Source organism: Entelurus aequoreus, linkage group LG17 (genome assembly GCF_033978785.1).
Source record: "Entelurus aequoreus isolate RoL-2023_Sb linkage group LG17, RoL_Eaeq_v1.1, whole genome shotgun sequence".
NCBI classification, from domain to species: Eukaryota; Metazoa; Chordata; class Actinopteri; order Syngnathiformes; family Syngnathidae; genus Entelurus; species Entelurus aequoreus.
The window spans coordinates 35,179,789-35,191,959 of record NC_084747.1 but is presented as its reverse complement, the minus strand read 5'-3'; the positions used below and the strand labels follow the sequence as shown (position 1 = coordinate 35,191,959).

At 41.0% G+C, this 12,171-nt stretch overlaps 1 protein-coding gene across 1 annotated transcript; it reads left to right on the top strand.

Moving 5' to 3' along the window:
- Positions 1-1,976: 1,976 nt before the first annotated feature.
- LOC133632835 (ATP synthase subunit alpha, mitochondrial-like) lies at positions 1,977-11,547 on the top strand. Its single transcript, XM_062025576.1, has 11 exons — positions 1,977-2,132; positions 2,593-2,668; positions 6,296-6,465; positions 6,533-6,706; positions 6,797-6,963; positions 7,970-8,270; positions 8,339-8,563; positions 8,960-9,067; positions 9,136-9,280; positions 11,119-11,269; positions 11,344-11,547. The coding sequence occupies exons 1-11, from the start codon at positions 2,073-2,075 to the stop codon at positions 11,420-11,422; spliced, it is 1,656 nt and encodes a 551-aa protein (XP_061881560.1). The 5' UTR covers positions 1,977-2,072; the 3' UTR covers positions 11,423-11,547.
- Positions 11,548-12,171: the final 624 nt, after the last annotated feature.

Below are 12,171 nucleotides of genomic sequence, written 5' to 3'. Positions count from 1 at the left end.
GGTGGGCAGGATCTGTAGGATACTTTAACAGTGCAATATTTGATAAGACCTCTTCTCCTACATCACTTGTAGCTCCTTCAACTTCCCCCTCATCTATGGCTTCCTCTGCAGTAGTATCATCTGCCTACCTTCCTGTGGATTCTTCCTCCCCAACATTTACCAGGATTTCTATGGCTTCCTCTGTGTCAGGAGTTGCATCTAAAGCCTCTTTTCTCTCAGGTGTTGCTTCTACACTCTCCTCCTCCTCTCTCTCAGGTGTTGCTTCTAAGGTCTCTGCCTCTCTCTCAGGTGTGACACTTTCTGAGGTCTGTGGTCTTTCTTGAATTCTGGTGCTAGTACTTGGTTTTAGAGGTCTGCTACCCTTAGCTGCTTCCTAGCGCTCCTTCTCCTTCCTTTTCTGTATCCTTTCTTTTTTTGGCATTGTGCTGCAGGCATAATCAACATGAATCAAGTTTAAATACAGATGGTTATATTCCCAAAAGATAACCTACATCTTATACCCCCAGAATTCTGAAATTATTATTATTATTAATAATAATAATAATAATAATTATTATTATCATTATTATTATTATTATTATTATTATTATTATTATTATTATCATTATTATTATTATTATTTTGTTAACCCACGCAGTAATAGCAAAGTCACAATAAACTTTATATCTAAACCTCTACTGTGAGAGAAATGTGATCCGCCGTAAACACAGTGCATTTTATTTTGAAAATTAACCCAGTGTTTTATTTTGTATTTGGTACACTACTTCCTGTCCCGCACGATCCGCTCTGCTCTGTGCAGAATTGATGTGCCGTGCTCAATTGATGTGCCGTGCTCCGACGTCCGGCAAAAACAGAAGCTGACACATTGAATGATAGAATAATACAGCGTTTTTCTGAAATATTACCCATATTAGATGCTGAATAAGTGGACGGCGACTAGACCATAACTCACAGCTTCAAGTTGCTCCACTGTCACGTCTCCTCAGGGGCGATGTCACGCCAAATGTCTTCCCTCTACAAAAACCTTCCCTCCCCCATTTACTTCCGGGGCTGCGTCCAATAAAATCACAAAGTTGCCGGGGGTCCTTAACCTGCACGCGACTGTCCTGTTTCGCGCCTGTACAAAAAAAAACAATAATCGATTTCTTCAGATTCCAGCAGCTGTCAAAGACGAAGTATCCTTCCAGCGACGGGCAGTCAAAGCCGAAGTGCTATCGATTGCTGTCAATGACGTAAGAGGAAACATGACCACGGAAGTAAATGGGGGAGGGAAGGTTTATGTAGAGGGAAGAAATTTGGCGTGACAGCGAAGTTGGCTCTCTCTCCTCTCACTTACTCACTCACTCGCCCTCTCTCTCTCTCTCTGGCGGAAGCGGCAGGCTCAAATAACCCGGTATTACAAGAAAAAGTGGAGTTTTTGTACCGCTGTTTTTTGTTTTGTTTTGTTTTTTTACATCCCTACATAATGTTGTTTAAAGAAAAAAAACAAAAAAAAAACCACACACACAGGCAGAGGGCACTTTTTAAGACGAGGCAAAAAAGGGCAGGGGCTCAAGCACCCATAGGGCCCTATGTGTGCACGTGCCTGCTGCACATCATAATGGCAGCTACACTTTCCATTTTAAAGATCTAAAAAAAATATTTGGGAATGTCCGGCGGGCCAGATTGAAAAGCTTAACGGGCCGCATGTGGCCCCCGGGCCTTAATTTGCCCAGGTCTGCAATAGAGGAGCCTCCACTTTAACGTCATGCCCAGGACACTGCCTTTATTATAACACTTATATAAGGCTTCTAATTTTTTGCAGCTCCAGACAGATTTTTTTTATTTTTATATTCCAATATGACTCGTTCATCATTTCGGGTTGCCGACCCCTGGTTTAAACAATAAACATTAAGGCTGAAAATTATTTCTGGCGCCTTTAAGACGTCACTTGTAATTACACTTTCGTGGCGACAGGGGGCGATAATGGGACGACTGGTAAATTGATAGAAGAAGAGTTCATTCAGCCATTACTCACTCAGCCAGGTCGTAGCCGCTAGTGGTGGAGGACAGATCATTATCAAGCAGACAAAATGCTTTCTGTGCGCGTTGCTTCAGCGTTGGTTAGGACTCTCCCTAGAAGGGCTGGATTAGTAAGTATTCAACAAGCATGCAAAACGTTCTCCAATTGCGTGAAGATAGAAGTATGCATTCGCTGTGTGCGTGAAGGGTAACGTCGCATTAATGTCAATGCCAGGAGGCCTCAAGCTGGCTTAGTTTGCTGTAGTAAACACTCTCTAAAATGCACGTTACATACATATAAGTACGTTTTACATTTGTAACCGTGAATTGGGCGTAAAATAAGTTTGTTATCAATGCCCTTGTGACACCAGTCTGCGCAGTCACGCAAATGTTAGCATGCATGCTAACTGTAGCACTAGCTAGCCACCCATTCAACCAAGCTCTGAAGGTCAGCAAGCCTAACAGTGGCTGTCAGTGCTGCAATCCGTTCCACCTTTTTACTCATTTATCGTGCATGCTTTTAAGGAATGTAAGATGCAATATTGTTTGCTGTGTGTGTATTTGCAATTGAATGTAACTTGTTTAATTCAGGTGTCAAAGACTCTGCCAGCTGTCTGCATTGGGGTCAACCACCTCCACACACACAGACCATGGCTGCAGAAAATTGGTGAGAAAGTCAACAAATATGATTAGAATGGCTATATAAAAGAATATTAATTTTTATTTTATTTTTTTTAAATAGACCATTGCTACTTCTCTTTTGGAATTGAATTGTAAAATATCAAAACTATCTCAGGCTATGTTTTTTGTTTGATTGATGGAGACTTTTATTAGTAGGTTGCACAGTGAAGTACATATTCCGTACAATTGACCACTAAATGGTAACACCCAAATAAGTTTTTCAACTCAATTGATTCATGATACAGATATATACTATCATATATACTATCATCATAATACAGTCATCACACAAGATAATCACATTGAATTATTTACATTATTTACAATCAGGGGTGTGGAGGGGGGGGGTAGGATATGGACAGCAAGTAGTGGACATAGAGAGAGAGAGAGAGAGATCAGAAGGCATAAGAAAAAGTATCTGCATTTGATTGTTTACATTTGATTATTAGCAATCCGGGGAGGGTGTTAGTTAAGGGTTGTAGCTGCCTGGAGGTGAACTTTTGTTGCGGTTAAGCCGGATAACCCCTTAAACCATCCATCCATTTTCTACCGCTTGTCCCTTTCGGGGTCACGGGGGGTGCTGGAGCCTATCTCAGCTGCATTCGGGCAGTAGGCGAGGTACACCCCGGGCAAGTCGCCACCTCATCGGTGCTTCTCAAATATTTTCAGTTGCGTGCCCCCAAGGAAGAAGAAAATATTGCGCGCCCCCCTCACTCTCCATTGTGACTATAAATAGTAGGGTTGTGGGGAAAAATCGATTCGAATTCGAATCGCAATTCTCACGTTGTGCGATTCAGAATCGATTCTCATTTTTAAAAAATCGATTTTTATTTTTATTTTTTTAATTAATCAGTCCAACAAAACAATACACAGCAATACCATAACAATGCAATCCAATTCCAAAACCAAACCCGACCCAGCAACACTCAGAACTGCAATAAACAGAGCAATTGAGAGGAGACACAAACACGTCACAGAACAAACCAAAAGTAGTGAAACAAAAATGAATATTATCAACAACAGTATCAATATTAGTTTCAATTTCAACATAGCAGTGATTAAAAATCCCTCATTGACATTATCATTAGACATTTACAAAAAAAAAAGAATAGCGTCACAGTGGTTTACACTTGCATCGCATCTCATAAGCTTGACAACACACTGTGTCCAATATTCTCACAAAGCTAAAATAAGTCATATTTTTGGTTCGTTTAATAGTTGAAACAAATTTACATTATTGCAATCAGTTGATAAAACATTGTCCTTTACAATTATAAAAGCTTTTTACAAAAATCTACTACTCTGCTTGCATGTCAGCAGACTGGGGTAGATCCTGCTGAAATCCTATGTATTGAATGAATAGAGAATCGTTTTGAATCGGGAAAAAATCGTTTTTGAATCGAGAATCGTGTTTAATTGAAAAAAAAATCAATTTTGAATCGATTTGTGACCCCAAGAATCGATATTGAATTGAATCGTGGGACACCCAAAGATTCACAGCCCTAATAAATAGTATAATTTGTCTATAAGTTGTTATAACTATACCTCTGCATAACATTGTAAGCTTATTAACATTAACGGATGTCTCCCACCGTTGTTACAGTGAAGCCAAGTGCTACATACGCTTCAACATATTCTGGTATGGCCAAAAAAAAGAAGCATGTTCTCCGAGATCACATGCGCCCCCCCCCTGGCATCGTACTGCGCCCCTCCCAGGGGGGCCCGCCCCACTGTTTAAGAGGGACTGCCTTAAACGAATAATTATTTAGCCTAAGCCCCGTTTCAGCCACACTAAACCATTGTTTAAGTTAACCCTCCTTAAATAATTTTTTACATGGGTAAGTGCGCCGTGTATTCCTTGAATCTCCGGCTCTTAGCTTTGTATGGACTCAATTGATCGTTTACAAACTGAGTTTGGAGAGGAAGGGAAGTCAGAAAGACCACGCCCCACACAGGAAGTGACGTCAGAAAGAACGCGCCACATAACAACCGGAGCTAACCACTGGAAATATGGAGGCGAGTCATCCAGACATGCCCGTATTTCTCATTCTTCTACATGTACAGACGCTTGTGGAAATCACACATGAATACCTTCTCAAATGGGGGTACGCGTACCCCTGGGGGTACTTGAAGGTATGCCAAGGGGTATGTGAGATTTTAAAAAAAATATTCTAAAAATAGCAACAATTCAAAAATCCTTTATAAATATATTTATTGAATAATACTTCAACAAAATATGAATGTAAGTTAATAAACTCAGTGAAGCACAAGGTCAGGTTTCTCACTATAATGTCTGTCAAAAAGAACTGTGAAAAGAAATGCAACAATGCAATATTCAGTGTTGAGAGCTAGATTTTTTGTGGACATGTCCCTTAAATATTGATGTTAAAGATTTCTTTTTTTGTGAAGAAATGTTTAGAATTAAGTTCATGAATCCATATGGATCTCTATTACAATCCCCAAAGAGGGCACTTTAAGTTGATGATTACTTCTATGTGTAGAAATCTTTATTTATAATTGAATCACTTGTTTATTTTTCAACAAGTTTTTAGTTATTTTTATATCTTTTTTTCCAAATAGTTCGAGAAAGACCACTACAAATGAGCAATATTTTGCACTGTTACACAATTTAATAAATCAGAAACTGATGACATAGTGCTGTATTTTACTTCTATATCTTTTTTTTTCAACCAAAAATGCTTTGCTCTGATTAGGGGGTACTTGAATTAAAAAAATGTTCACAGGGGGTACATCACTGAAAAAAGGTTGAGAACCACTGCCTTAAGAGAAAGCGATTGCAGCTATTTCGGATACAACACACCTTAGACGGCAAGAGAACGTTCGAATGTCGAGGTCAGCTGTGATTCTACTTACCGAAAAACTTAATCCATTTGTTGAAGGAGGGTCAACGAAAATGCGGTCTCCCGTGGATGTGATAAAAAAGGTAGCGTGGGCTTTGTGTTACTTGGCCGACTGGCAAAGCAGACTGTATCAGTTATTATCTGTCATGTATGTCGCAGACTCAACGTCTAGGTCCAGAGTATATGAAGTCACCAAAAAAGAACGGACAAAGAAGGCAAAATAGTGAGGAGTGTCCTGACCAAATATCTAGATCCCTAGATTGATTGTTGTAATATGTTCTTTGTCACATTGTTTACGTGTCTAATAAAGATTTGATTAATTTATGATGGCTCAGGTGTGATTCACTACAATAGGACTGGATTCCAGGTAATTGAAATACCACAACACTGGATATTGTTCAGATAAGTTAAATTCAAGAATTTGCACACAGAGCAACACTGGAGGTGACTATGACGTGCGCATGCGTACTAGGTCGCGTTGCGCCGGTGGACGGAGGGAGGGAGGAGGTCTTAAACGATCATTGTGGACAAGGATAAGGTTAGGTGGGATTTACCGGTACCCTGAATAACCTTAACCTTAATAACCTTAGTGTAAACAGGGCCTCAGTTTACAGAGTTAGTATCAATTTACAACAATGCAAACTTAGATTTTGTTACTTGAAACTAGAGGTTGAGTTACAATATTGAACTTATGCTTTCATATGTTTTATTTTAATTTTGACTTAGCGAATGCCTGTTTTTGTCGTTCAAAGGCACAGCTGAGGTGTCCTCTATTCTGGAAGAGAAGATCATGGGAGCAGACACCTCAGCAGACTTGGAAGAAACGGGACGTGTGCTGTCCATCGGTGACGGTATTGCTAGGGTGTATGGACTGAGAAACGTGCAGGCTGAAGAGATGGTGGAATTCTCCTCTGGACTCAAGGTATGTCTGGAAGGACGCTAAAACCCTGAAAGAATTGAGTAACATTTCTGCGGTTGTTACCCACCAGGGTATGTCTCTGAACTTGGAGCCCGACAACGTTGGTGTTGTCGTGTTTGGTAACGACAAGCTGATCAAGGAAGGTGACATTGTCAAGAGGACTGGCGCCATTGTGGACGTCCCCGTCGGTGAGGAGCTGCTTGGTCGCGTAGTGGACGCTCTGGGTAACGCCATTGATGGAAAGGTCAGTGAAGCCACTGACTTCAAGTAACGTGGGATATATCATTAAATTAGATTTTTAATTTTTTTTTTTCCTCCCATCATTTCTCCGTAGGGCCCTCTTGGATCTAAGATACGTAGGCGTGTAGGTCTGAAGGCCCCTGGTATCATCCCTCGTATCTCTGTGAGGGAGCCCATGCAGACGGGCATCAAGGCTGTTGACAGTCTGGTGCCCATTGGCAGAGGCCAGCGAGAGCTCATCATTGGTGACAGGCAGACTGGGTGAGGAACCTTTTAAAAAGACATGGTTACACTTAGAGCTGTGCATATTTACATTCAAACACCATCCTCTTAAACCACTGTATTTTTAATTATGTGCACCATCTGCTGGCTGGTGCCTACTGATATACTCCCACTTTGTACTTCTTTAACCAGCAACATAATACTAGGCCTGAGCCGATAACTTTTGCTGGACGATATATTGCTGTAAATTCAGCATATTGGCTGTTCGTTTGTGCTGATAGGTTTGATTTGGTTTGAAGCCGAAATATTCCCAATATGAGACAATTGCTTTGCAATTATCTTTCTCACCAGTATCAAGCATGGCTCTGTCGCTGTCAGAATCTAGCAGTCCCGCCTTCACTCACAAAGACCAATATTGTGAATGACTGACAAGAGGGTTTACTCTGTTCATCCAATTCTGCTGTTGAGCCAACAAGCTCAGGTGCTGAGAGCTTTGCAGAGTGAAACGTCTTACACCCTGTTGGGAAGCAAGACATGAAGAAAACACACACAGAACATGGCAATTTGTCAAGTTCATTTTTATTTATCGTTTGATTGATTGACCTTTTATTTGCCCCGGCCTACCTTTTTATATTACTCCAATTTGTCTATTGATTCAAAAATATAGCTAGCCATAGTTTTCTTAGGTAGCACACAGTTAGGAATCAATAGCACTCTCTGCTGGTTAATGCCAGTTGGTACACTCCAGTACTGACTACACTTCTTTAGCCAACAAACTATTTGAGATTGCTTCAACAGCAACTGGTGCATAATCCATCCATTTTCTACCGCTTGTCCCTTTCGGTGTCGCAAGGTGCTGAATAATTTACACAAATTTGTCTGTTGCCTCAAAGTATGGCTAACCGCCACTTCTTTGGCCAGTTGAGTTGTACATTTTTAAATGTGGACTGTAATTTTTATGTCGACAGCAAATTACTTGAATGTGTGTTAACAGTGACCACCAAATTGCACCTATGCGAAGTGTGACTGTTTCTTCCATCTGCAGCAAAACCGCCATTGCCATCGACACCATCATCAACCAGAAGCGTTTCAACGAAGGCACTGACGAGAAGAAGAAGCTCTACTGCATCTACGTGGCCATCGGACAGAAGAGGTCCACCGTGGCTCAGCTGGTCAAGAGGCTGACCGACGCCGACGCAATGAAGTACACTATTGTGGTCTCGGCTACCGCCTCCGACGCCGCCCCCCTGCAGTACCTGGCCCCGTATTCTGGCTGCTCCATGGGCGAGTACTTCAGGGACAACGGCAAGCACGGCCTCATCATCTATGACGATCTGTCCAAGCAGGTTAGTGTGACTTAAATACGTCTGCTTCCTGTGAGAGGACACATGACTCAAGTGTTCTGTCTCGCCAGGCCGTTGCCTACCGTCAAATGTCCCTGCTGCTGCGTCGGCCTCCCGGCCGCGAAGCCTACCCCGGCGACGTCTTCTACTTGCATTCGCGTCTGCTGGAGAGAGCCGCCAAAATGAATGACAACTTCGGAGGCGGCTCCCTCACAGCTCTCCCTGTCATCGAGACCCAGGCCGGCGACGTGTCCGCCTACATCCCCACCAACGTCATCTCCATCACAGACGGGCAGGTTTGTACCCCCACTTGTCTTTTGTCTAGGGCTGCAACAACTAATCGATTAAATCGATTATTAAAATAGTTGCCGATTAGTTTAGTCATCGATTCGTTGGATCTATGCTATGCGCAGTTTTTTGTTGTTGTTGTTTTTTTTAAATAAACCTTTATTTATAAACTGCAACATTTACATACAGCTGAGCAACAATAATCAAAATAAGTATGGTGCCAGTATGCTGGTTTTTTTCAATAAAATACTGGATAGGATAGAAATGTAGTTTGTCTCTTTTATTATTAATCAAAGTAATAATCGACAGATTAATCGATTATCAAATTAATCGTTAGTTGCAGCCCTACTTTTGTCCAATCGATTTCACTAGTCTTTTTACATGAACTTTCTTGACGGATATAGATTTTCTTGGAGACAGAGCTGTTCTACAAGGGTATCCGTCCTGCCATCAACGTGGGTCTCTCCGTGTCCAGAGTGGGTTCTGCTGCCCAGACCAAAGCCATGAAGCAGGTGAGTCCCAATGTTTCCTTTCGTTTAACTTTGGATGCTTTTATCTAGAACCATTCTAATCTTCTTAGGTGGCCGGTACCATGAAGCTTGAGCTGGCCCAGTACCGTGAGGTGGCCGCTTTTGCTCAGTTCGGTTCAGATTTGGACGCCGCCACGCAGCAGCTCCTCAACAGGGGCGTCAGGCTCACTGAGCTGCTCAAGCAAGGACAGTACTGTGAGTGTTGGCTAAATGATTTCTGTGGTTTTATTAAAAACAAAGACTGTGCAGTACAGCGGAACCTCGATTTACAAACTTAATTGGTTCCCAAACAGGGTTCATAAATCGAAAAGTTCATATAGTGAAGTACATTTCTCCATACAATGCTACACTGGGTTGAGGACATGTCAAATTTGCAGGACAACGCTAGAATGTGTCATCACTGTTTAGTATCACAATATAATGATCAAATTAAAAGCTCTGCAGTTGGCCACATTTATATTGTATATCGTCTTATCGCTCAACCCTATTAGGTATTCACGGGACGAGCAGGATTGCATTACCTTTACCCGTACATATACAATTCAGCATTTGTGACCTCACAGCAAGTGGCGATCTACTGTATACAACAGTGGTTCTCAAAAGGGGGTACGCGTACCCCTGGGGGTACTTGAAGGTATGCCAAGGGGTATGTGAGATTTTTTTTGAATATTCTAAAAATGGCAACAATTCAAAAATCCTTTATAAATATATTTATTGAATAATACTTCAACAAAATATGAATGTAAGTTCATAAACTGAACATCAAATCAAGTAGGCTATTTCATTCATTACAATGCAATATTCAGTGTTGACAGCTAGATTTTTTGTGGACATGTTCCATAAATATTGATGTTAAAGATTTCTTTTTTTGTGAAGAAATGTTTAGAATTAAGTTAATGAATCCAGGTGGATCTCTATTACAATCCCCAAAGAGGGCACTTTATTTTGATGATTACTTCTATGTGTAGAAATCTTTATTTATAATTGAATCACTTGTTTATTTTTCAACAAGTTTTTAGTTATTTTTATCTTTTTTTCCAAATAGTTCAAGAAAGACCACTACAAATGAGCAATATTTTGCACTGTTACACAATTTAATAAATCAGAAACTGATGACATAGTGCTGTATTTGACTTCTTTATCTCTTTTTTTCAACCAAAAATGCTTTGCTCTGATTAGGGGGTACTTGAATTTAAAAAAAATTCACAGGGGGTACATCACTGAAAAAAGGTTGAGAACCACTGGTATACAACAACTGTGGTTATATAACTAGGCAATTGGATGAAGTTGGTCCTCAGGCAAAAAATGCTAATTTCCTATTCTGTACATCATACTATAGAGCAGTGCTTCTAAATTGGGGGGCGGGCCACCCTGGGGAGGCACGGTGCGATTCCAGGGGGGGCGCGTGTAACCTCGGGGAACATGTTTTTTTTTGCCGTACCAGAATATGAAGAAGTGTATGGAGCACTTGGCTTCACTGTAACCACACTGGGAGATGAGGAAATACTGATGTGTGGTTTGCTCTTAATGTTATTAAGCTTACAATGCAGAGGTATATTGAAGTGAAGTGAATTATATTTATATAGCGCTTTTCTCTAGTGACTCAAAGCGCTTTTACATAGTGAAACCCAATATCTAAGTTACATTCAAACCAGTGTGGGTGGGCACTGGGAGCAGGTGGGTAAAGTGTCTTGCCCAAAGACACAACGGCAGTGACTAGGATGGCGGAAGCGGGGATCGAACCTGCAACTTTCAAGTTGCTGGCACGGCCGCTCTACCAACCGAGCTATACCGCCCCGTTATAACAATTTTGTAGACAAATGATACTATTTATGGTGGCGAGTGGGTGGGGCACGAAATATTTTCTTCTTTCTTCTTCCACGTAACAGAAAATGATTGAGAAGCACTGCAATAGAGGGATTTTAAAGATAAAATAAAAGCAAATCACGGTTAATTCAAACTTGAATGAACATACATTTACATGTTTAGTTGCATGAGTCAAACCCCTAAAGTCCCCTGTTTCCACCTTCTAGCTCCCATGGCCATCGAGGAGCAGGTGACAGTTATTTACGCCGGAGTCAGGGGTCACCTGGACAAGATGGAGCCCAGCAAGATCACAAAGTTCGAGAAGGCTTTCCTGCAGCACGTCCTCAGCCAGCAACAAGACCTGCTCGCTGCAATCAGGTAAGCCCTCTCACTGAACGTTTGTAGTTCTCACATTTGAACTTAAAATGTAAAAAAATAAAATGGTGTTTCAGGGCTGACGGCATGATCTCGGAGGCGTCCGATGCCAAACTGAAGCAGGTAGTTCTGACCTTCCTGTCCAGTTTTGAGTAAAAGCAGGTCAGCACTTGTCTTGCCTTCAGTGTCAGTCCCCCTTCTAAATATGACTTCTATGTATGTGAACACACTGAAGGCCTCCATGTACAGATATGTCAAAATAATAAAATTTTACAAACCTACCAAGCTGTTAAATTGTTGTTCTGAGCAGATTGCAGCTTAATTAGAGAACATGTTTGGATGATGTGAAGCACTTCAGAGCACACATAATGCACTCGGCTGATGTAGGGATGCAAACGTGTGCGGATGAAGTATGTTTCTCTTTGTGTTTTTAGAGGAAGAACTTATCCTACGACGGTGTCAAATGTGTTAATATGGTAATAAATTGTATAACATGAATAACATTGTTTAATGTCTTTACTGACTGGATGAAATAAAACAATGAAGTTGAGAAAATATATGTTATACTTGTAAATGCTCTAACTTTGACAGAGGCAAACAACTGATGCCTAACTGTATTGTATATTTTAAACACAAATACAATATACATAACTTTTTGAATGTTGTTGCTATCCACAAATTATTAGAAGCACAGTTCTATTTGCATATCATGCTGTTCCACATTAAGTCTTGTTACAGTGTCTTCCTGCTGGAAAACGTTGAAAGGACTTGTGAGAAAGTCCCTCTGCCGGATTAATATGAGAGCACTTTTTTTTTTTTGTCCATCCCCTGCAGATTGCACCAATAACTCACTTTCCGTTTGAGGTACCGTTGTAAAAGACACTTTAAAGCCGAGGAAAGCTAAC